The 21,467-nt window shown below is 36.5% G+C and overlaps 1 protein-coding gene across 3 annotated transcripts; it reads right to left on the bottom strand.

The window, feature by feature from the left end:
* Positions 1–733: 733 nt before the first annotated feature.
* LOC120196715 (suppressor of RPS4-RLD 1-like) lies at positions 734–20,626 on the bottom strand. 3 transcript variants are annotated; one of them, XM_039198454.1, is made up of 24 exons: positions 20,433–20,626; positions 20,208–20,317; positions 18,618–19,465; positions 18,456–18,500; positions 18,254–18,355; positions 18,084–18,164; positions 17,620–17,686; positions 17,163–17,263; positions 16,967–17,074; positions 16,500–16,570; positions 16,315–16,371; positions 15,843–15,951; positions 15,661–15,741; positions 11,957–12,043; positions 11,507–11,713; positions 10,581–10,912; positions 9,954–10,040; positions 3,161–3,260; positions 2,413–2,504; positions 2,286–2,324; positions 2,088–2,181; positions 1,630–1,727; positions 1,232–1,541; positions 734–929 (listed from the first exon to the last, which is right to left on the bottom strand). In XM_039198454.1, exons 1-23 carry the CDS (start codon positions 20,552–20,554, stop codon positions 1,253–1,255), a joined length of 3,327 nt encoding a protein of 1,108 aa, XP_039054385.1. In that variant the 5' UTR covers positions 20,555–20,626; the 3' UTR covers positions 734–929; positions 1,232–1,252. The 3 variants fall into 3 exon arrangements, with proteins under 3 accessions (XP_039054385.1, XP_039054384.1, XP_039054386.1); XM_039198453.1 differs by having other exon boundaries at positions 734–946; XM_039198455.1 differs by lacking the exon at positions 734–929 and adding an exon at positions 999–1,092.
* Between the last annotated feature and the right edge of the window lie 841 nt (positions 20,627–21,467).

Here is a 21,467-nt window from a genome sequence, read left to right on the forward strand (position 1 = left end):
ATTATATTGAATTAAAATAATGACCAAATTAATAGAATATATCAATATTAAAGATAAAATATATAATTATATTAAACTTTTTATCTGCCACGTTACGGCCTCCGTTAAAAGTTAATGGTCAGTTGCTTGATTGAAACATGTAAATAGTTAAGTGGTCTAATTGATGAAATCTAAACATCGGTGATCAAAATGAAAGGAGATGATAGTTAAATGATAACCTGTGTAGTTTACCCAAAACATTTATATGCGAAACAGGATTTCACATAACAAATTAAGAACCGGCAAGTCCTAACAAATACAATATATTTAAAAAAACTTGGAAAGATAATCTAAGAACAATCTTTGGCATTAAGAAAATTTGGTATTAACAAATCCAGATCAGATGAGTTAGATACCGTACCTAACCCACTAAACTAATTCCTGGTAATTTAATTACCTAAATTACAAGTAGAACATTAGCCAAAATCTAAAACAAATTTTATGCAGAGAAAACGGCATAACCGCTATATTACGTGGAGAGAACCCCCTAGAAACAATGACCCAGCAGCCAATAAATATTTGCCTTGTCAAAGCATTCAGCTAATATCTTCTGAAAAGAGTAAATTATTGAGAATTTTAGACGTATAAGCTCGTCACCATCATCATAAATAAAAGTGAACTGTTGGTTTTCTGAGAAGTCGGCTGAGTAATTTTTGTTTCAAAAATATGTATCCAACATGTAAGAAAAGCCAAGTTTGCTTGATCAAGAGAAGTGTATAATTAAACTATTATATGATGCTGTACAACACATTAAATATACAACACGATTTTGTGTTTACAACAGCTCAATACAGTGTAGAAACAAAGGAATCTGACCCTTCCGAATGACCATAGTTGTGCAGTCATCGACGTTACATGCAGAGAACAAAAACCACCCAATAAAACAGCAACTGCAGAGGCCATAGTTCAGCAACAAGTTCAGATTTCAAAAGTTAGTTTATGACCCAAGAGAGCTAGTAAGAACATGATACAGTTACAAGAGGGGAGGGGGGGGAACCAGAACTACATGAATACATGAACCATCCAAATACATTCAACACTTGACACCGGTACCTGTCAAATCAAGTTCATTTCAAGTCTATAATTATAGAACGACAATTCACTTCAAATTATTTAATTATAGTTGCCTAAGCTCATTATGGATGCAAAGATGACGAAAGAGAAGGGCGAGATTATACATTATGCGACCCACCTGGTTTAGGTTAAGAAGAGTTCAATCATCATATGAGCTGAGAGCCGCAACAACTGATCCTGTTGTTGCAAAAGTTGAGGCTACATCGGGAAAATCTTTCCACATCGTGGTAATCTTTATGGATGGATATAGCCAACATTTAATAGAATCCACAAAGGAGCTGGGATTGAAGTTGAGAATGGCTTCCCAATCAACCTGCACACCTTTTGGAATGTTGCCTGCAAACTCCATATTAGCAGCAAGAAGCAAACCGAGCAAAATAACAAAGCCAACTGCTGCTGTGCCCCTTGAGAGCGGCATGAAATTGTACCTGAAAAGCAATCAAGCATTATTTGCATTAAGTTATTGAGTTCCTCCAAAAATAAACCAATCATTTGCAGTCCTACAACATGTCATACCAGTAATAAGTCATTCTTAAAATAGCTTCTCTCACACTTTCAAGGGCATTGAAATCAGTGGAGCCATATGTTTCACCACAATAAGCATTGCAAATGGCCTGCAAATCCGTAATTTAATGTCACAGTCAATCAGAAAACACAAGACGGTATTTATTAAGAATGTAAGAAGTCAATCTGGGATTTCACAGCTTTAACTCCGCAAATAACCCAAAAGATGCTGTAACTCGTTTTCATGCAATTAAAAAGTGAGTTATATGCGCTTTTCGGGGTGCAGCAAGATACATATTCAGGGCATTTATATATATGCTAAAATGGAAAACCAGAAAGAAATTATTGCAGAATGTCAGACAGCAAACATGGAAGAGGGCGGCATTTTACGCAAAGAAGAGCATTGAAAGACAATTAGCTTGGGAAATAATTATTGATTATTGACACGTCTTAAGATAAGAGCAACTTACTTCCCATGCCATGGTCATTTCAGCATCAAATTCCTCCCATCTGGAAGGTGTGCAAGGTGTTCTGATTGCAAAGTCATACCCACGCTGCTGTCCCCTATAAGAATAATTGAAAGTTTTTCAACTACAAAAGTTATTTGGAAAAAAAAGAAGCTATAATAAATAATCTTTCCAGAAATTTTTTTTTTGGCACAAACTAACATTTTCACCATGATAATTCTAGTCCCTTCAAGCTGCTTCCTGAAATAAAGAATAAACCAGGCATTATGTCATGAAAAGAAACATTATATTCAAAGATATCATCCTTCTTAAAACTTCAAAGTTTTACCCCTCAAAGGCTGTACTGTTGCACCAGGTAGCCAGCCAGAAATCCTCACCCACAAGTTCATATAGATCATCACAAGATTTGGCATGATCAATCTGAAAAGGACAGTAATATTTCCACATACACGAAATTTTCACATATAAAGGCAGATATTTAATAAAAAAAACTATTTGCACTTCAAAAACAGCCAGAACATTACTTCAGGATTCGCTTGGTAGGAACAAGGATAGAACTAGATAAGGATGGGAAAAAACATTTAATCTTAATGCATACTCCAGACTTTCCATAACTATTTCTACTAGTTAGCTTAATCATTGATTAAACACTTCTGCAAAATCCTTTCAATCCTTCATGCCAAGCATAGCCTAAAACTCATATTGTGCAAAACCGTATATTCCATCAGAAAAAAATGTCAGAAATTTGAAGAAATCCAAATTAGAGGAACAGGAATTAAAAAAACTGAAATACAGAATACTGAGACTTACTTTACTAGTGTTTAACTAAGATTACTACTGAGAATATCATTAATCAAACAAATATATTTTATTTCTTTATTATTTTACTTATTTATCCAAAATCAAGGATTTAAGCATTAGAGACTTTAAATCAGTCCAAGATTTTTGTATTAAATTCAGATTATTCCAAGTAAAATAAATCATTTAAATACTCAAACTGCAAGAAATGTTATACATCAAAAAAAAAAGGCAATGGCAAAATGATATAGCAGGACTAAGCAACTCAGAGAACTTACTTTTTCTGACTTCCCCTCTTTGGATAGATCAATAGGCTCATCAGACTTCTTGTGCACAGAAAGTTTATTCCTCATGATAGTCTTTGCTGCATCTAATGTTCTGCAATGTCACCAAATAATGAGAAATTGTACAAGTTATAGAGAGAGAATGAGTGCGATAGGTAGAGAGAGATTTAGAGAAAATTCGAAAAAGTCTAACGTCTCCGATGAGGAATGGACTGTGTTCATTGATAATCTTAGTAAGAGGGTTTCGAGAGGTGTGTTAAAGGATTATTTTAGTCCTTATGGTCAGATTCTGAGAATTTTCATCCCACGTTTTTTAGAGAAACCAAATTACAAGTCTTCAACTTTTGCATTTGTCCAATTTGCTGGTGAAGAAAGTAGAAAGAAGGCAATTCAATATGTTGATGGTAAGTGGATTGATGGGAGAAGGGTATCAGTGGGGATTGCTAAGTATCAAAAGGTTAAGAGGAGGGAAGCTACTGAAGGGAAGAGGATGTTGGAGAACAAGTCAGAAAACAGGAAACTACAAAAATCGGGAGGAAGGCTGAGTTGATGAGAAGCTTGAGGGATGGCAGATCATATAAGGACGTTGTGAATAATGATCATAATATGAGAAGAGAACAAGTTTCAGGGGAGAACTTGGAGGGTATAAAGCAGAATGCAATTGGTGTTAGAAATGTATGGGAGATGCATATTCCGGTGGACCATTCGGAGTGGGTCAAGTGATCATTAACAGGGATAATGAAATATTCTTTTGAGCAGAATTCGATAAAGGAAGCTTTGGAGCTCGAGGGAGTGGGAGTCGAAATATCGAGATGGGGTTATACATGGAATGCTTGCATCATTACATTCAATACGATTGATGAGTTCTCATATGTATGGATGAATAAGAAAGAAGAGTTGTTCTTATGCTTCGATTGGTTGGCTCCAGTTCTGAATGATGAAGGAGTTCCATTGGCCCTTTGCCAGGTAGAGATGTATGGAATGCCTCTATTGTGCTGGAATAAGGCATTCATGAAAAAACTTACTGGGAAGTGGGGAAAATTCATATGTTTTAATGAAGAATCAAAGAGCAGATCGGATCTTTCGTCGGCGAAAGTACTGCTCAGGGCGGAGAGTCCTTTTGATGTCCCTGATACGGTTACAATAGGTTCTTATGGCAGATCGTTCAAAGTGAAGATATCCCTAGGGTCTGTTTTGAAAAAACTAGAAGAATTGGTGTGGATGATGGTTGAGAAATTTTCAAAACGATGGAACAGTGATTATGTCTTGTCTGTGGAGGGGGATGGCCAACGTCCTACTCTGGCAGCAGCTATTAATCAAGAGATATCAGAGGAGTCCAGGCACAAAGTCTTATCTTGGCTGAACAATGGACAGAATAGTGGTGTGAATGGAGTCAGTGGGGGACAAGTCCCATCGAGCAGAAACTTCTAATTGTGGGCTGTCAGTTTTCTTGGAAAATAGGATAAATCAGAATGGGAATCACGTGGGTCTGGGATTGAGGGAAAAAATTGACGCCCAATCAGATGACAATCAGGTTGCTTTTATACCAATAAAGAAATTATTCCTACTGGGCCTGCATTTAATCCAAAGTGGATTGGGGAGAAGAATTATACTGGTAGATTTATACCCCAGCCCAATAACATTTCAGTTAATCCTATGGAAGTAGCCGATGAGGGTGAAGTTAAGATGGTGAAAGAAAATACAGGGGGGAGAAAGAAGTGTCACACAGTGAGCAGGATGTTGATATGAATAAAGAGCAGTCTGTTGGCTCGAGAAGTCGAGATGGGAACCATGTAGTCAATACACTGATTTCTAAAGATTTGGAGAGGGGTAAAGTTTCTGTTGAACAAAGGGTTGGTTCAAAGAAGATGAAGATGGTTAAGGATGATAATCAGATTAGCCTTAATGGGGGTAGCTTTTCAAGTTCGTGTGTAAGGGATAGAAACTCTGTGAATCAAGATGGAACTAGTTCAGCGCTAATTATGGATGGTAAGATCAAAACAAAGGAGAATATGTGGTCCTCTTCAAAAAATCATGTTCATTTTCTTCCTCGGGCAAAAATTTTAAATAATCAAAGGAGGTTAAGAATTGCTCCACGTCGTTCACGTAGTGTGTGCTCAAAGGGTGAAGTGTCAATCAATTTTTATGATGAGTTTATAGAAGGGTGTATAGAAGTTTTGTCAGGGAATCTTTGGAACAAGTCAGATCATCCTCAAAGTCTTCCCACTCTTCTGTCAAAGCTAAGAACGAAGCTGGTGCTACAAGGGAAGTTTGTGATATGTTGGGGATTACTTTCAAAGGGGGGCAACAGTTATTAGAAGAGGAGATAATGAAGATGGAAAGGAGGGGGTTTGCGAAAGAAAGGGTGCAATTTATTCTTATTGAGGGTTTTTAAGATTTAATATTCTAATGTCAAATCTTAAAATTATTTCATGGAACATAAGGGGTTTAGGGAGAAAGGAAAAAATAAGAGCAGTAGCCCGACTTGTAAATAAGAATAAACCGGTTTTCCTATTCTTACAGGAGACGAAACTAAATCAGTGCTTTAATGGGTTAAGAAGAAGATTAGGGGGCAAGATGTTGCAAGATGAAAGTTTTTATCTAGCTGATGGGTCTGCAGGAGGGTTGATGTGTTTATAGAATGAAAACTTATTTCAAGTTACAAGAGAAGACAATAATAGCATATTTATGGCAATCTCAGGGAAGTTCAAGTTGTTTAAGTTTGAGTGTGTATTAATTAATGTGTATGGCCCGTTTGTTGAGGCTGAAAAGGAGTTCTTTAGGGAATTGTTGAGTTTTGTTACAAACTTAAACCTTCCAGTATGCATAGGGGTGATTTTAATGGTTATCTTAATCCAACAGAGAAATATGTAGTTGCGCAGAATTGGCATGCCATAGATTTGCTCAGAGCTTTTGTTCAACAAACAAATCTAATTGACCTCCCTTTATCAAGTGGTAGTTACACTTGGTGCAACAATAGAGAGTCTCCTACGTGGGTAAGATTGGATCGTTTTTTGGTTAGTAGCACTTTTTTACATGGTTTCCCAAAATTGATTCAACGAATTCTTTCCAAATCTCTCTCTGACCATAATCCTATTTTGCTGGAAGAAGATGGGCAGAACTGGGGCCCCAAACCTTTTAAATTTTTTAATTATCTATTAAAGGAAGAAGGTTTCGATAAATTGGTTAAAACTTCCTTGGTTGATGTGAAGAAGAAGAAGGGATGTAGGGGAATTTTCACCATATTACAAGGTACTAAAAAGAAAATGAGTTGGTCCAGCAGTAAACATATGGGGATCTTAGAATCTATTTCAGAAATTGATTGCAAAATAAATGAATTGGAATTGAAGTCACAAGGTGATGGTTTTTCTCCTTAAGATAGGGATCAGCTGCTGTTTTTCATAAATGAGTTATGGAGATTGCACAGAATAGAGGAAAGCATTTGGTGTCAGAAGTCTAGAGGGAGATGGGTCAAAGAGGGAGACAGGAACACGAGGTTTTTTCATTTATGTGCCTTGAACAGAAACAGAATCAATGCCATTAATGCCTTGAAGGTGGATGGTGTGGAATTGACAAATACAGTTCAGTCACATGTCTCGGATTATTTCAAAAAAGCTTATAATACGTTTTCTACGCTGGAAGTGGGGGAAATTGACCTTGTTTATGCTAAGTTGTCTGCTGAGCAAAGGGGCCGTCTTGAGGACAAATTTTCTGAATATGAAGTTTGGGAAGCAATTTCTTCATCAGCTAGTGATAAAGCCCCTGGTCCAGATGGTTTTACTATGGGATTTTTCAAGAAATTCTGGCCTATGCTAAAGGAGCAGATCATGAAGTTTGTTTTTTACTTTTATAATGGAAGAAAATAGGACCATGGGGTTAATCATGCATTCATCTCCCTGATCCCTAAGAAACTTAATCCAGAAAGTTTAGAAGACTACAAGCCAATTAGCCTTGTTGGCAATTTATACAAGATCATTTCAAAAGTTCTATCCAAAAGAATGGTTTCTTGTATAAAAGACATAGTTAGCCCTTCCCAGTTTGCATTTATTCCTGGTAGACAACTGCTAGATTATGCATTCCTAGTTAATGAAGGTATAGATTATTGGAGGAAGCAAGGTGGAAGGGGGTAGTCTTCAAAGTTGATTTTCGTAGAGCATATGATAAGGTGTAATGGCCAATTCTCCTTAAATTAATGAAAGCTATGGGTTTTGGGGAGAAATGGGTTTCGTGGATTGCTTACTGCCTATCTTCTGCATCAATTTCGGTTCTAGTAAATGGTTCTCTTACTGAGGAATTCCCAATGACAAAAGGGTTAAGACAAGGTTGTAGTCTTTCCCCTCTATTGTTTAATTTAATTGGTGAACTTCTACATCTAATGTTGATTAAAGCTTCTGATTGGGACTTTTTCATGGGTTTGATATCGGTAGGTCAGTTAATCCTTTCCAACTGACTCACTTACAGTTCGCAGATGACCTTATTTTGTTCTGCCATGACTCTCTTACACATATCCAGAATATCAAGAGAGTGCTGAGGATTTTTAGTTTAATGACAGGGTTGTATTTAAACCTTTCTAAGAGTAATCTGTTCGGTATTAATGTTGAAGCTACTACCTTAAATGAATGGACTACTGCTATTGGCTGAGTATCTTGGCCTACCTATTCTTATAAAAAAAAAAGTTAGGCAGAAGGTTACTACATTGATGGCTAACTTTCTTTGGGGGGAAGGATCAAATAAAAGTCGTATTCACTGGGTTAATTAGCAATCAGTTTGTAAACCTTTGGAAGATGGTGGCTTGGGAATTTTGGATTTGAACATCACAAATAGAGCTTTATTGGGTAAATGGGTGTGTAAATTTGCAAATGAAAAAGAATCCCTTTGGAAAAAGATGATTTGCAACAAACACAACGTTAGTAACTTATCCCTGTCAATTAGCAATGTAGTTTCACCTCAAGATTCTTGGATTTGGAAAGGAATTGTGAACAATTATTTGAAAAATGATGACATTGGAGGATGTTTGAGGTCTTATACTAGGACTCAATTGGGAAATGGCAAGTCTATTTCGTTCTGGAATGATGTTTGGGTCAATGACTCACCCTTGAAGACTCAATTTCCCAGGATCTTTGCATTATCAAATAATAAAAGGGGCAAGGTGGGGGATTTTGGTAGCTTTGATGTTAATGGCTGGGCGTGAAATGTTCAAACTAGAAGGAACTTATGTGATTGAGAATTGAACTAATGGGTCGAATTAATGTCAACACTTAATTGTTTTGATTTATCTAATTCAATGGAGAACTTTCTTTCTTGGTCTGGGAAGGGGGATGGTCTATTCTCGGTGAAATCCTGCAGGTTAGCATTATCAAATAATCCTGGAGTTTGTTTTTGCTGGAAAAAGTGGATTTGGTCAAGTTTGGCTCCTCCAAGAGTAGAAACCTTTCTTTGGAAAATCTCTCGCCAAAAATTAACAGTCAAAATGGAGCTGAGGAAAAGGGGGTTCCTTTGGAAGACATCTTATGTCCATTTTATCGAAAGAACGAAGAAACAGTCCAGCATTTTTTTATCTCATGTTCAGTTGCGGGGGATCTTTGGAACAGATTTTTCAGGATGTGGGACATATATACAGCTTTGCCTCATGATCCACAAGTTTTGTTAAGTTCATGGTCTGAATTAAAGATTAATTCGCACATATGAAAATTCATCTCGGGAGTAGTTCTTTGGTCTATTTGGAAAGCAAGGAATTCAATTGTTTTTGATAATATGAGCCTTGATAATAACCTCTCTCTTCTTCCTAATAAGATTTAGGTTGGCTAAATGGTTTCTAGCTAAGTTTCCCCAAGTCCAAATACAAGTTGATTTGTTGGTAGAGGGCCCCTCTCTTGCAGACAATTTTTTTTATCATGTACACAGAAGTTTGATACAAAGTTGGCATCCTCCCCTAGCAGATTTTTACAAATTTAATGTTGATGGGGTTGTTAAGTATGATGGGTTGGCTGGTGGAATTGGAGGTATTTTGAGAGACTGTAAAAAAAAATGGATGTCCCTTGTTCCCATATGTAATGGGGTAAGGGGGAGGTAAGATAGTAGACTACCCCCAACACTAGGTTGAGAGCAGCTTCCGTAGGAGACCTCCAAATTATGAAATGCCCTCCATGGGACTCGATCCCACGACCTCAAGGTTAAGAACCTTGTGCTCTACCAACTGAGTTGGATGGTCATTTCTTTGAGAGACTGTAGCAGTCTCATTTTATCGACTTTCTCTGTTAGTGTTGGTCCAGGCCCTCCCCCTTTGGCTGAGTTGAAAGCTATTAAGAAAGGCATAGACATTTTTCTATCATCAGATTGGGTTGTGATGAGAAGACTGATCTTAGAAAGTGACTACAAATATGCAGTAGACTAGATTTTGTTGCCTAATTCTGCTCCTATTTTCTTCAGTTCCCTTGTTTTAGATATTGTGTCCTTAGTTTTAGAGAGGGCGGTTATTATTAGATTGATTCCTAGGGGCTGTAATTGGCAGGTCGATAAATTAGCTAAGGAGGGGATCGGTTGATTGTATGGGTATTTTTCTAGGGAGCTTTAAGGATTTTAGTTTTAATCTACTGCCCTAAATGTATTGGTGTATTTTATTGTAATAGTTTCTCTATGTAATAAATTGAGGCACTCTTTTCCACCTTCCGCTAGTTACTCTTTTCTAGAGTCAACCAAGAGGTAGGTTTTTAATGATGCCTACTATTCCTATCAAAAAAAGAAATTGTACAAGTCCTGTTTTAAACGAATCAAAACAGATATTTACCTTTCATAGTTTGGGAAGTAACGGACAACTTTTGCTTGTCCAAGTACCATTGGTGTGTGAGAACCAAATCCAGAATTGAACTCTTCACTGAACAACAAAACAAAGGAGCAGAAGTTCAATAACCAATCATATATTCGAGTGTCAAGTCCTCCGAAAAAATTGAAACTATTCAAGATGCTGATCTGACTCATCCTAGATATAATTATGGTGACAACTATGCCCAGGATCTCCAACATCTTAAAATATATTTAGATGGTTTACATAGAGAATTTTAAATCTACGATCCTATGAGTAGATCTGACAATTTCTCCAAATTGAACACAACTTGTTATGCAATAAGTGAAAATTTCAGTTATAGTAATTTTAGGAGCTAATGAGACTCGTTGTTAGCATAGTTGGGGGGAAAACCAAACACAAAACAATTAAACAACCATTAAAAACACACTTTGATGCACCAATAAAAGAAAAGATTTACCCAAAAAGAATCCTGAACAAGTTGTTGAGAAATTTGTACATGTCAGGTTCAAAATCCATAATAGATAGAAAATAAAGAAATGCCAAAAAGTAAACATTGAATGTTTAAGGCATCTTGGTAAATGTAGGTAATAAGATTAAAAGATAGCAGACCTCAACTTGTTAACCCACACAACTGGATCACAAGGCTCAGAAATTTGTCTCCATTTGACAGCTAATGAATAAACATCTTGCCATGACATCATAGGACGGCTAGATGATCTATCTTCAGTGCTGCCATATGAAGCAGATGTTTCTGAGGAACTGCTTGTACTAGAACCAGCACCACCTCTGTTCTGGCTAGCTAAACTGATTCTTTCCTTTCTTCGGTGTCTCTTACCACTTTTGGAGCTTCTATTAGAATGCTTCCAATCCGCATGCAAAGAACGCCATGTTTTTGACACCTTTTGTGCAATTTCAATGGCTGCTAATCCCGCCATTCGATGCTGACGCATAACACATGATTAAATAAAAAGAAAATTAATAAACTATGATTCAGGGAAAAAAAAGTGCAGCTTAGCAAGTGCAATCATTGAAAACACAATAGCAAACCCTTTTATTTTGCTTTCCTTTCGCAAGCAAGAAAAAAGTGAAAAAGGGAAGCAGAAATCATAAATATCAAAAGGCTATACAGTTTGTTAAGGATCTCAATGGAATTAACATATTACTTCATTTCAATTTCCAAATACCCTAACTTCAGATATCGAACAAACCACATCATTGTTTAATGAAAACATGTTTCGTAGATTTTTCGGTTTAGTACCCAGTCAGAGAATAACTAAAAGGGAAGCAAGCACACACAAATGAACATACAGGAATTCATCCTTGTTCTTTTTCGTAAAGAGTCATTTTAGACGAGTTTCTTAGTTTTTCATCAAGCCAGTTAAATTCAAGAAAGAGGGAAAATCTTTAGAAAGTCCAAATGGGATTTGGTTTGCTAACTTTGAAGGGAGCCAATGAAACACTGGGGAAAGGTGAGGGAATGGGATAAATAAAGAAAAGAAAACCCAAAAAATTATATTATTCTCGAAACTAATCACCTGGCGCCTATTGGGTAAGAAACCGGGACAGTCATATTGGATTTTCTTGCCAATTGAGTCAGCAGCTAGTATAAGAGCAATCTTGTGCTTTGTAACAGCCATATCTTGCTTTTTAAGCTTTCCCTTCTTCAGAGAATCGCGCAATGGAGGCTGTCTGAAAACCTTTTCACATACATTCTTGGGGTGCAATCTTTTGCACCAGTACTCCTACATAAGAATGAATGTAAGAAACAAGAAGGCCAAAAGACGAGAAAAATCTCAAATGATGGAAAACCGAAGTCATGGAATATAAAAAAGTTAATTTTCCTTGCATGTTAAATGCAAAAGAAAATTCACAATCTTAGTGCAAAAGAGATACACCAGTAATACTAAATGTGAAGAAAAATAAATAAATGCACGCACGCAATAGGAAACTTCAAGTTTAAAATGATTATCAATATGAATTATCACCTTGAACAGTGGATCTATATCTCCATCAATATCAAACCAAGAAAACTCACTGTTGACTTTGGAAGCGGTGTATAAAGCAATCTCTTTCTGCAAATGAAGAATTTCAAATTCAGAGACCCTATGAGATAACTACATATTATCAAACAACATGATCAATAATACTGCAAAAGAAACTATAAACTATGCTTCAAGAGAGGAGTAAGCCCATTTTTTATTATTAATAAACACAAAAAAGTAATATCACAAAATAATTTCACACAAAACAAATGGGAAAAGTGGCATGTATATGGAATGACAGTTCATAAAACACAATGAAAACATGAATATTATGCCTTAAGTTGAAGGGTATATAACTGGGAACAAAAGGTGTACAGCCTAATCTAGCCACCTTAAAATTGAGTCTGTCTCTCCTGCTGCATTACACCAAAATCTTTGGCCATAGACCCATACCACAGGTGTATAAACGAAAAATCTAGATAGGAAATGAATTTGGGACAAAATATCCATCCAAGAAATATAAAAAACGAAAAGCAAATCTTTGATCAATAATTAGTGAGAGAAGCTCCCTCCGACCGTCGCTCGTCGGCATCGGAAAAGTAAGAAAAAGTCACCATTCGAAGCCTCTCTTCACCCCGGTCATGAATTTGACGTTGGTTTTCTCAAAATCGAACTAGATCGGCGTAGATCTAGAAGAAGAATTTTGAATCTCCCGATTTTCCTGAAGGTACCAACTGCTGCTTTGTGACAATTAGCATGTGAATGCAACCGATCTAAAAAGGTAAACTCCTCCACCGACCGCTGCAACCTCCACCGCCACTACCACCTCCTCTTCCCTTCTCCATCTCCTCGATCACTTCCACCCCAAACCCACCTCCAAATTTTAACGCATCAGCCTTTCCCACTGACGGAAATCGAAGTCAATCTATGCCCCCATGACGCTGCCGCCCACCGTCAATTAACCACCATCCTTTCTCCTTTCCTCTCCAAAACCCTCCATCAACAAACCTCTCCTTCGACACTCCAACAAATACCCTTTCCTCCCAACTTTCCGTCCTTCGCCTCCGCTTCCTTGACAAGCCGTGTGGAGGAACTGTATCCCTATATTGCACGCACTTGCGTAAAGTACTCTGTATTGCACGTGAGGTTGGTGAAGATCAAGCCGAGCATTCTGAAGAGGCTTAAAGAGGATTTTGGGTACCTTTATCTGTGTGGGCAACATCAAACTGATATTTGCATCTTCTGGTTTCCAACTTCCTTGTATTCTATGGGGCAGGTTATGAGTTTGATTTCATATTTGACTGGACAATTCTAAAGTACCAGCAGGCTCAAAGGACAAAAACACATTCTCAATCATCTGTTAGTATTTTCTTAATTCCTTATCGCCAGTGTTTAAAGATTCAAAGCCAAAAGCTTTTCCGGGTGTTAATCGTTTGTCCCACCTTCGATTTTTCTCAACATCTTCCGCCGTTCGTTGTGGTTTCTTCTAACGTGGGTGTGTCTCAATGGAGGCTGGGTATTGTGGTGACAAGTCTGTTGCAGTAGCAAAAAGTGGGAGAATCGATTATAATAATTGGTGTAAGGAAGGCCGCTCAAAAATCAGAAATGGGTTCAAAATTGGATGCTATACGTTATACATTGAAAACTTACCAGAGAATATCCATTGGAAGAGGTTTGGATCTTTATTATGCACCCACGGTACGGTGATTGATGCATTCATTCCAACCAAAACAAATACAAAGGGGTTTCGTTTCGGGTTCATTCGCTTCGCAACAATTGAAGAAACAAGGAAAGCGATCTTAAAGATGAACGGTTCTCACATTGATTGTAGCAAAATTGGTGTCTCTATGGCTAAATACAATTCCCGACGATCTTTTTGGAGAAAGTCCTCGCCAGCTGTCCAACGAGAGCCAGAGAGGGCAGTTGTTACAAGAAATAATCTCTATGCAGTTGATGGGGTTGTTGACGAAGATAAACTTCAAGTACTGGGAAACTGTCAAATGGGCTGGTGTAAGAAATATATCAAAATCGGTAGTCTTGCTAGCCAAATGCAAGACAAAGGCCTCGTTGGTTTCTCGTTAATGAGAGCTGCTGGGAATGTCGTTCTATTGATATTTGAAGGCTGCTACGTTGAGGAAGGTAAAGAATGAAAAATTAGAGACTCTTGCATAGTGGTTTTCCAAAGTTGCTGCTTGGTCGGACAGTCTGGGGGTGGAGTGTCGATGAGTGTGGTTAGTTTGCGAAGGAATTCCTTTTCACTCCTGGAATTGAGATACTTTCAAAAACATTGCAGCTAGGTGGGATAATTTATTAGCAATCGACGAAAGCTCTCAATTTCCTTCGTCTTTTGATCGGGCAAAAATCCAAATCCTCACAAAGGCTCAAGTGAGAATTGATGAGTCGTTGGATTTGAAGGTCGGTGCTAATTTCTTTAAAATACTGGTTCATGAAATTGAGCCTTCCTTCAAACCAAAGTCTTGGGTACCTGAGGAATGCGATGACTCATTAGATCTTGTTAGTTCTCTTGGGGATTCGCCGAACAATTCTCAGTTAGGGACAACGATGTTCTCCTCAGGATTAAAATGCTCCGATCAAGATGTTCCAATTGAAGCCACTAGCCTAGAAAAGGTTTTACTCAGGAAGAGTGCCAAAGGTGTTGAGAATTCGAGTAACAAAATTGGTGAGGAAGATGTAATTAAAAGCGGGTATGCCAGTGTTGGGTTAGGATTGCCTTCATCCCATTGTTATGATTCAGGGTTTCAATTAACGAAGGATATGGATCGTTTCGACTTAAATATCGTGGAGTGTCGTGTTCATAAATTAGTTAACCATTATGATGGAGTCAGTCCCCGGGCCTTTGGAAGATGTTCTTATGATGGGTCTATTTCCTTCTAATGGTCTTTCCGATGATGCAATACAATTACAGAGAGATTCCTTAGCAATACCCCCTTTCCCTGGGAAACTAAGAAGAAATCGTGTTCTGAAGAAATGCAAGCAAACGAAAGGAGTTTTGAATTAAGTTGCAAGGACATATTGAATGATGGGATGTCTGGTTTTGTTCCATTGATGTTTTCTTTAGGACCTGAAATTTTTTTTGGTGGCTTTGGTTCGTAATGGTGCTTTCAGTGGAGTTCTCTTTAAAGTCGGTTGATTTCGTTGTTATGAGTTAAGGTGTTGTTTATTCTGTTCTATTATGTCCTTAGGTGTTGGTTTGTTTTCTCTTTTGTTGGAGGTGCAACTTAGCAATAGTGTGATTGTATCTTAGGATTTGTGGTTAAGGAGGTGGGAGTTTTAGGTGATTTTGTTTTTTCGTAATGGTGTCTATCCACTTTTGAGGGTATTCCATGTTTTCATATGTACTTGGTGTTTTATTTAATGAAATATGAGGTACTCTTTTCTTCCTTCCAATGTTCGTTACCATACTTGTTAGTATGTGGACGAATACAAAGGGAGTTTTTAATGAGACCTCCAACTTTTATAAATAAAAAAACGAAAAGCAAGGAAAACCCACAAGATCCATCAAAATGCCACATTTTGTTGTGAAAATGTGAAACCATGAAAGATAGTACTAATGACAAGTGAAAACATGAAAGAAACCGACACGAGAGAAACATGCTAACAATTCCATCACTGAAAACAATGATATGAAAGGAAAAGCACGTAAAGCGACTTTCATGCAAAAATCATTATTCGGCATCAGCACAAACCTGATAGAAGGCTAAGCATTGAAGCACAAACTTTTCCATCGAGTCAAGTTCAACATCTAGGGCAGCATCATAATCCTTGACCTAGTGAATGTTCAATTTTAGCACAGTAAAGTAATGCCAAAGTGCAATAAGTGCAGTGTCATAAATTACCCAAAGTCTCTTGATTCAAAAATATTATTTACCGCGTCAGCATATTCTCCAATTGCGTGATAGCATGAAGCTCGTAAGTACAAGCACTCAATATTCAAGTTTTCAATGCTCAATCCAATTGATAAATCCTTGATAGCTTTCCTGAAACAGCCAAATTGGTTTACTTAAAGCACAGATGAGAAAAATGGTAGTGGCAGTAAAGAAGAAAATAAAGTTAAAGATCAAGTTATAAAATACTAAAGAAAAAGTGCACAGACGGGATAATAATAGTGCTGATGAACAACCTAAAGTGAACAGATTAAGTAATAAAGAATTAGGGGGAAAAAACTATTGATGGTTGACCAATGCAACTATACATATTAATTGCAACTGCTTCAGTTACAGTCGCACTTCAGAGAAAAATTGAATCATAGATGCCTCATATCACCACTAGAAAAATAAGTACACGATACCAAACCAGAGAAAAATTAAAACATTCAGAAAAACAAAGTTTATTGAACACACCTGTGGTCTCCCATCCCATGAAGTAGTAACCCTCGCAAGTGATATGCTTTAGCATACCTATTACAAAGAACATCAATGACGTCAAGTTTACAAAAAAAGGTAAATCAAATAATTGATCAAGTCTGGAAATTAATCACACTATCCTAGGAGGGATATGATATATAAGAAGGAAAAGACAATTTTACCTTTCATCAATTTGTATAACTTGTTGAAGACAATCGAAAGCCTTTTCAGAGTTTGCTAGATCTTGATAGAACTGTCAGGAAATCACACACAAGTCATGTCACAAGACATTTAAAGTAGGTTAGCACAGAAAACTAGCTCTATCTCAATATAACAGTTCTCTCAAGATGCACACGAATTATCACTCACTACCATACCCTGTCACTTGCTTAAAAACTAACAAGGATATCACTTAGTCATGTAGCAATACAATTAAAGTAGATTGGCCGAGAGAACTACTTTTACCAGACAAAATAATAGTTTCTAGCAAATGCAAAAACATAGTAGACTTATAGAAAATTACAAGAAAAAGGGTATTTTGGATATTTTGGCACATTTTTATGGATAATCATGGGAATTTGACTTTGAGAGCAAAATGATAAGCTAACAGAAATTCTTTCAATAAAGCACAATAATCAGATACAGTTACCTGGGTAAGATGAGCCCAGGCCTCAAGAAAACTTCGGTCGAGTTGGATTGACTTCAAATGTGCCTCCTCAGCCCTTTTATATTCACCAATTGAAGATAATGCCATACCCTGCCAGAGAAAATCAGCTAATGAGAGAGAAGTCCAAAAGTATCAGATTCCTCCAAAATTAGCAAAGCTAGATATGTGTAATTCTAACCAAATATGTATACGCAGACTTGTTATTCTCATCAAGCTTCACACATGCAGATAGATCTTCAACAGCAGCATCAAAATCCTTAAACTTGAAATTCACAATTCCTGAATTAAGTACAAATTCGACATATCACTTCCTGGAACAAAGTGTTTTTCATTTTCCAGAAACAACAGTCTTTTGTGATAAAACTGAAGTATATGAATTGGATCCTACAAATATGTCGCATGCTGTACAGTGTTTCAATGGGTGTATGAAAAAGTATAACTGAAATTATTAACAGATAGAAAGTGCATACTTGAATAATCAAAACAAAATTACACCATAGTTACTTTTTGACATTTATATTGAGCATAGAAAGAGGACATGAAAATGTAAAAAAAAAATCAGTATTTAAGCAAGTCAATTGCAAACAGGAATGCATGGAAACTAAATTATGAAAGAGTTGGATTAGACAAGCCACCTCTTTCATGTAATATATCAGCTGAATCTGGATCAAACTCCAATGCTTTGGTCAGGTCTTCAATTGCCTGGCATAAAGATGCAATTAAATATGTCAACTTCAGTAATCACAAGCAGTCAAGCACTAAGCTCTTTTATTTGCTTCACAGATGGAATACTCAGAAATATAGTGTAGCAACATGCACTAAATTTTTCCATCCTTCAAGTCGTAAATAACAACCATAAAGCTATATTTTCCATCACTCACTTCTCTCTGCAAAATCCAATTTTTGCAAACGCTAACATAACATGCAAAGGAATATAAACCAGCCTATAACCTAAAGGATTTAAGTAACCTTAAAATCCTGGTTGACCATGCCAACATACCCATGCTAAAGATCACATGTGATTATGGAAAGACACTAGGAATAAGTTTTCCTTTGGTAACAAAGACAGTATGATAATTAACTTGTAAAAGATCCTCACCTCAAGAGATTCTCCTAAGGCAGCCCGAGCCTGCCCCCTCCTCTTCCAAGCCTCACCAGCCGATGGTTTTGATTGAATTGCCTAAAACAAAAATTAATCATATAATTCATGAAGCACAGAAAAACTGTTGTTACTTTGTTTAGACAGCTGAATCACAAAGAACTATTTACCTTCGTAAAATCAGCAATAGCAGCTTCAAGCTCTCGTTGGAAAGCATATGCAGTCCCTCTTCCTATTAGTACCTCAGGATAAGTCGGATCCTCTTTTAGTATCTGTACACAGTTTAAAAAATATATCATAAAAGAGACAGGGAAAAAGACCAAGAGGGTCAACATGACATTCTAGAAACCTACTATGACAAGAAAGAATTACCTGGTCAAATATAGATATGGCATAAGCATATTTTCCTTCATTAACCTGCAAAAGGAAAAAAGAATTGCATGTCAAGCATAATCATGGCTTGATGTTTTTACAGTGCAATTGGTAATTGCACCAAGTTTAAAACCAGAAAATGTGTTAAAAATTAAAACATACCTGTGCAATACCCCTTGATAAGCGAAAGTCTACACTGATCGACTTTGTCTTTGAAATCTTAGCAACACAGAACTTCTTACTCCTCTTGGATTCATCACTGATTTCATTATTTGAGTCAGATGAGTTGTTTGGCATACTGTGGCTTTCAGTTATATCACTTGAGTTACTGGTACTGGCAGAGGATTTACTACAATGTTCTGAGTTCTCACTTAAACCAGTACACGAACCAGAAGCATAACTCGGTGTGTCAAAATTATTATGAGTTCCATTTTTCAGGCCACAAGGCTTCTGATTCTTACTGGTTAGATCACTTGATCCTAAATAATAATTATCATGGCAAATGCTGTTGTTGTCAGAAGTATCAGCAGAATCCACAGTTAACTTAGATCCATCACCCAACGCATTGCGGTTTTTGAAACTTTCACATGTTCTGCTATTGGTGTCAGGTAGTAATTCAGATAAAGGCAATGATAACTTACTCCTCTCTCCATCACTATTTCCATTGAGTGTGTCAAAGTTGTCAGTATGTGTGTTGCAGAACTTCGATACATCCCTATGCTCTTGGAATAATCCAGAGGTATTGTATTCATTTTGGTACTTGAGAGATCCATTTAACTTCCCATCAATATGAGGTCCAGATAAGGATACACGGGTAGATAACTTTGAGTTTGACACATGGTTGTCACTGGTGAAACTTATGTCTTGTTTGCCTGGTTTTGCTACACTCAAAAGCTCTTCCAGTTCCAGCAACTGTTTCAGATCAGCAGACTGACGTAAAGCATGTTCATATCCTTGCTCCCAAACTGCAATAGCATCATCTTTCCTTCCCAATGCAGAAAATGCACGACCTATACGAGGAAAATAAAAATAATGAGTTTAAGCAGCGTGCCCAAAATACAAGACAATATACTTTGCTATCTATAGTCAAATAAACAGTGATGGTTCAGAAAGAAAGAAAGACGGAATGCCCCAAAGAGAGTAAAAGAACATCATCAGTTGCACAAAGCATTCAGGATATTCTCCAGAAAATCTAAAACGAGAAAAACGTCACTTTGATTACAAATTCTACATTAGATCAGTTAATTTTCTCACTACGTATTATCTAAACAGTTTTAAGCCTAAACTGGTGATTGGAAACCACAACTGACTTTCAAATTTGAGAGAGAGAGATATTGATCTATGTTATATACTATACTACCATGTAGGTTCCGCCCAATGACTATGATACAGACTTAATTTCAACAAGTCAAACGCATCATTTCGTTATGATGTTCAATCAAAATGCGCGTTGCATGTCTAAGAAACAAATATTAACCCTAAATTAACAGAACCCAAATTTTATAAATTATAGCAAAATCAACAGTTCTAAAGGATTTTGTCCAATACCATAAAATCACAGCCCTAAAACTTGAATCTTAGACCGAAAAGGTAAGGCAATGATCACGAAAAACATCTTCGATTAATCTAAGATTCAATAAACAAAACTAATTGAATAAAAATACATAAAATCAAGTTCCAATAAATGTGATTAACAAGCCAAATGAAACAAAATAATCAGATATAGGAGGATCAAAGAAAATAAAAGGATGCCTTTAAGAATATAAGCTTGAAGAAGCGTAGGATCGAGCTGAAGCGCCTTATCACAGTCTTTAAGCACATGCTTGTGAAGCTCCAATTGACTATAACAAAAGGCTCTATTGCTGTAATAATAATAATAAAAAAATGAAATTTCGATCAGCGAAATGAAAATGTAAAGGAACGGAAGAAAAGTCGGAAGATCGGCGGTAATAAAATGGGAAAAGTGATTTGAAGGACCAGATGTCTTGGATTGCGCAAGATTGAGAGAGGAGCGAGTCCAGGACTCGTATTGCCTTGGACCAGTCTCTAGAGCTGCAGAGTTTGGCGAGTTCGACTCGCTCGGAGATAGCTGACTTCATGGTGAACCATGCAGGAGAGCGAGTTGGGGAAATTAGAAATAGGAAGTGGCTAGGAAAGAAGTAACGGTGAAGAAATTACGAAGGGTGATGAGGGGAAGGTTAAGTGGCACGTGCAGGTGACACGTGTGGTATTGGGTTGACCCATTTCCAATTTTGGTCTTCCCAAACTTGCTAAGACCGCACCGGGCTCATCTTCAGGTTCGTGGGCTACAACTTTATCCAAAATTAAAAAAGGGTAAACTACGCTTTAGTATCTAAACTATCATTTTTGATATGTTTTAATATCTAAACTTTTAAAATTTTTAAAATTATACTTAATATTTAGTTTCTATTTTATTTTAGTACTCCAGTTAAAAAATAATGTTAAGTTTTTTAAAAAAAATTGAAAGTTTAAGTACTAAAGCAGACCAAAACTGATAATTTAAGTATTAAACACGTTAATTTTTTAACGACATAATACTAAAATGAAAAAAACTAAACGTTAGATTTAATTTTAAAAAATTTAAAAATTTAAATATTAAAATTTATAATTTAAGTATTAAACGAATAATTTAACTTCTAGAAAATTTACCCGTCATTTACTCCATTTTGGCGCACAACTACCTTGGCGTTATATATATATTTTTAATAATGTCTATTCATAATTCTTTCAATTAATTGACGTAATTTGATTTGATATTTTGAAAATTGTAGAACATTTATTATCTTTATAATATTTATAGCCAGTGTAAATATTAAAAATACGCGCCTTTATTTATGTTTGAAAACTCAATATATATATATATTATGCACAATTAGGATTTGAATTTTTTAAAGAGAAAATAAGACCAAAAATGTCTTATAATATACGATTTTAACCAACTTTTTTGGATTTGCCAAAATGACCAATTAAATCGCAATACGATCGATAATT

Source organism: Hibiscus syriacus, unplaced genomic scaffold, assembly GCF_006381635.1.
Source record: "Hibiscus syriacus cultivar Baekdansim isolate YM2019G1 unplaced genomic scaffold, ASM638163v2 tig00117034_pilon, whole genome shotgun sequence".
Lineage (NCBI taxonomy): Eukaryota > Viridiplantae > Streptophyta > Magnoliopsida > Malvales > Malvaceae > Hibiscus > Hibiscus syriacus.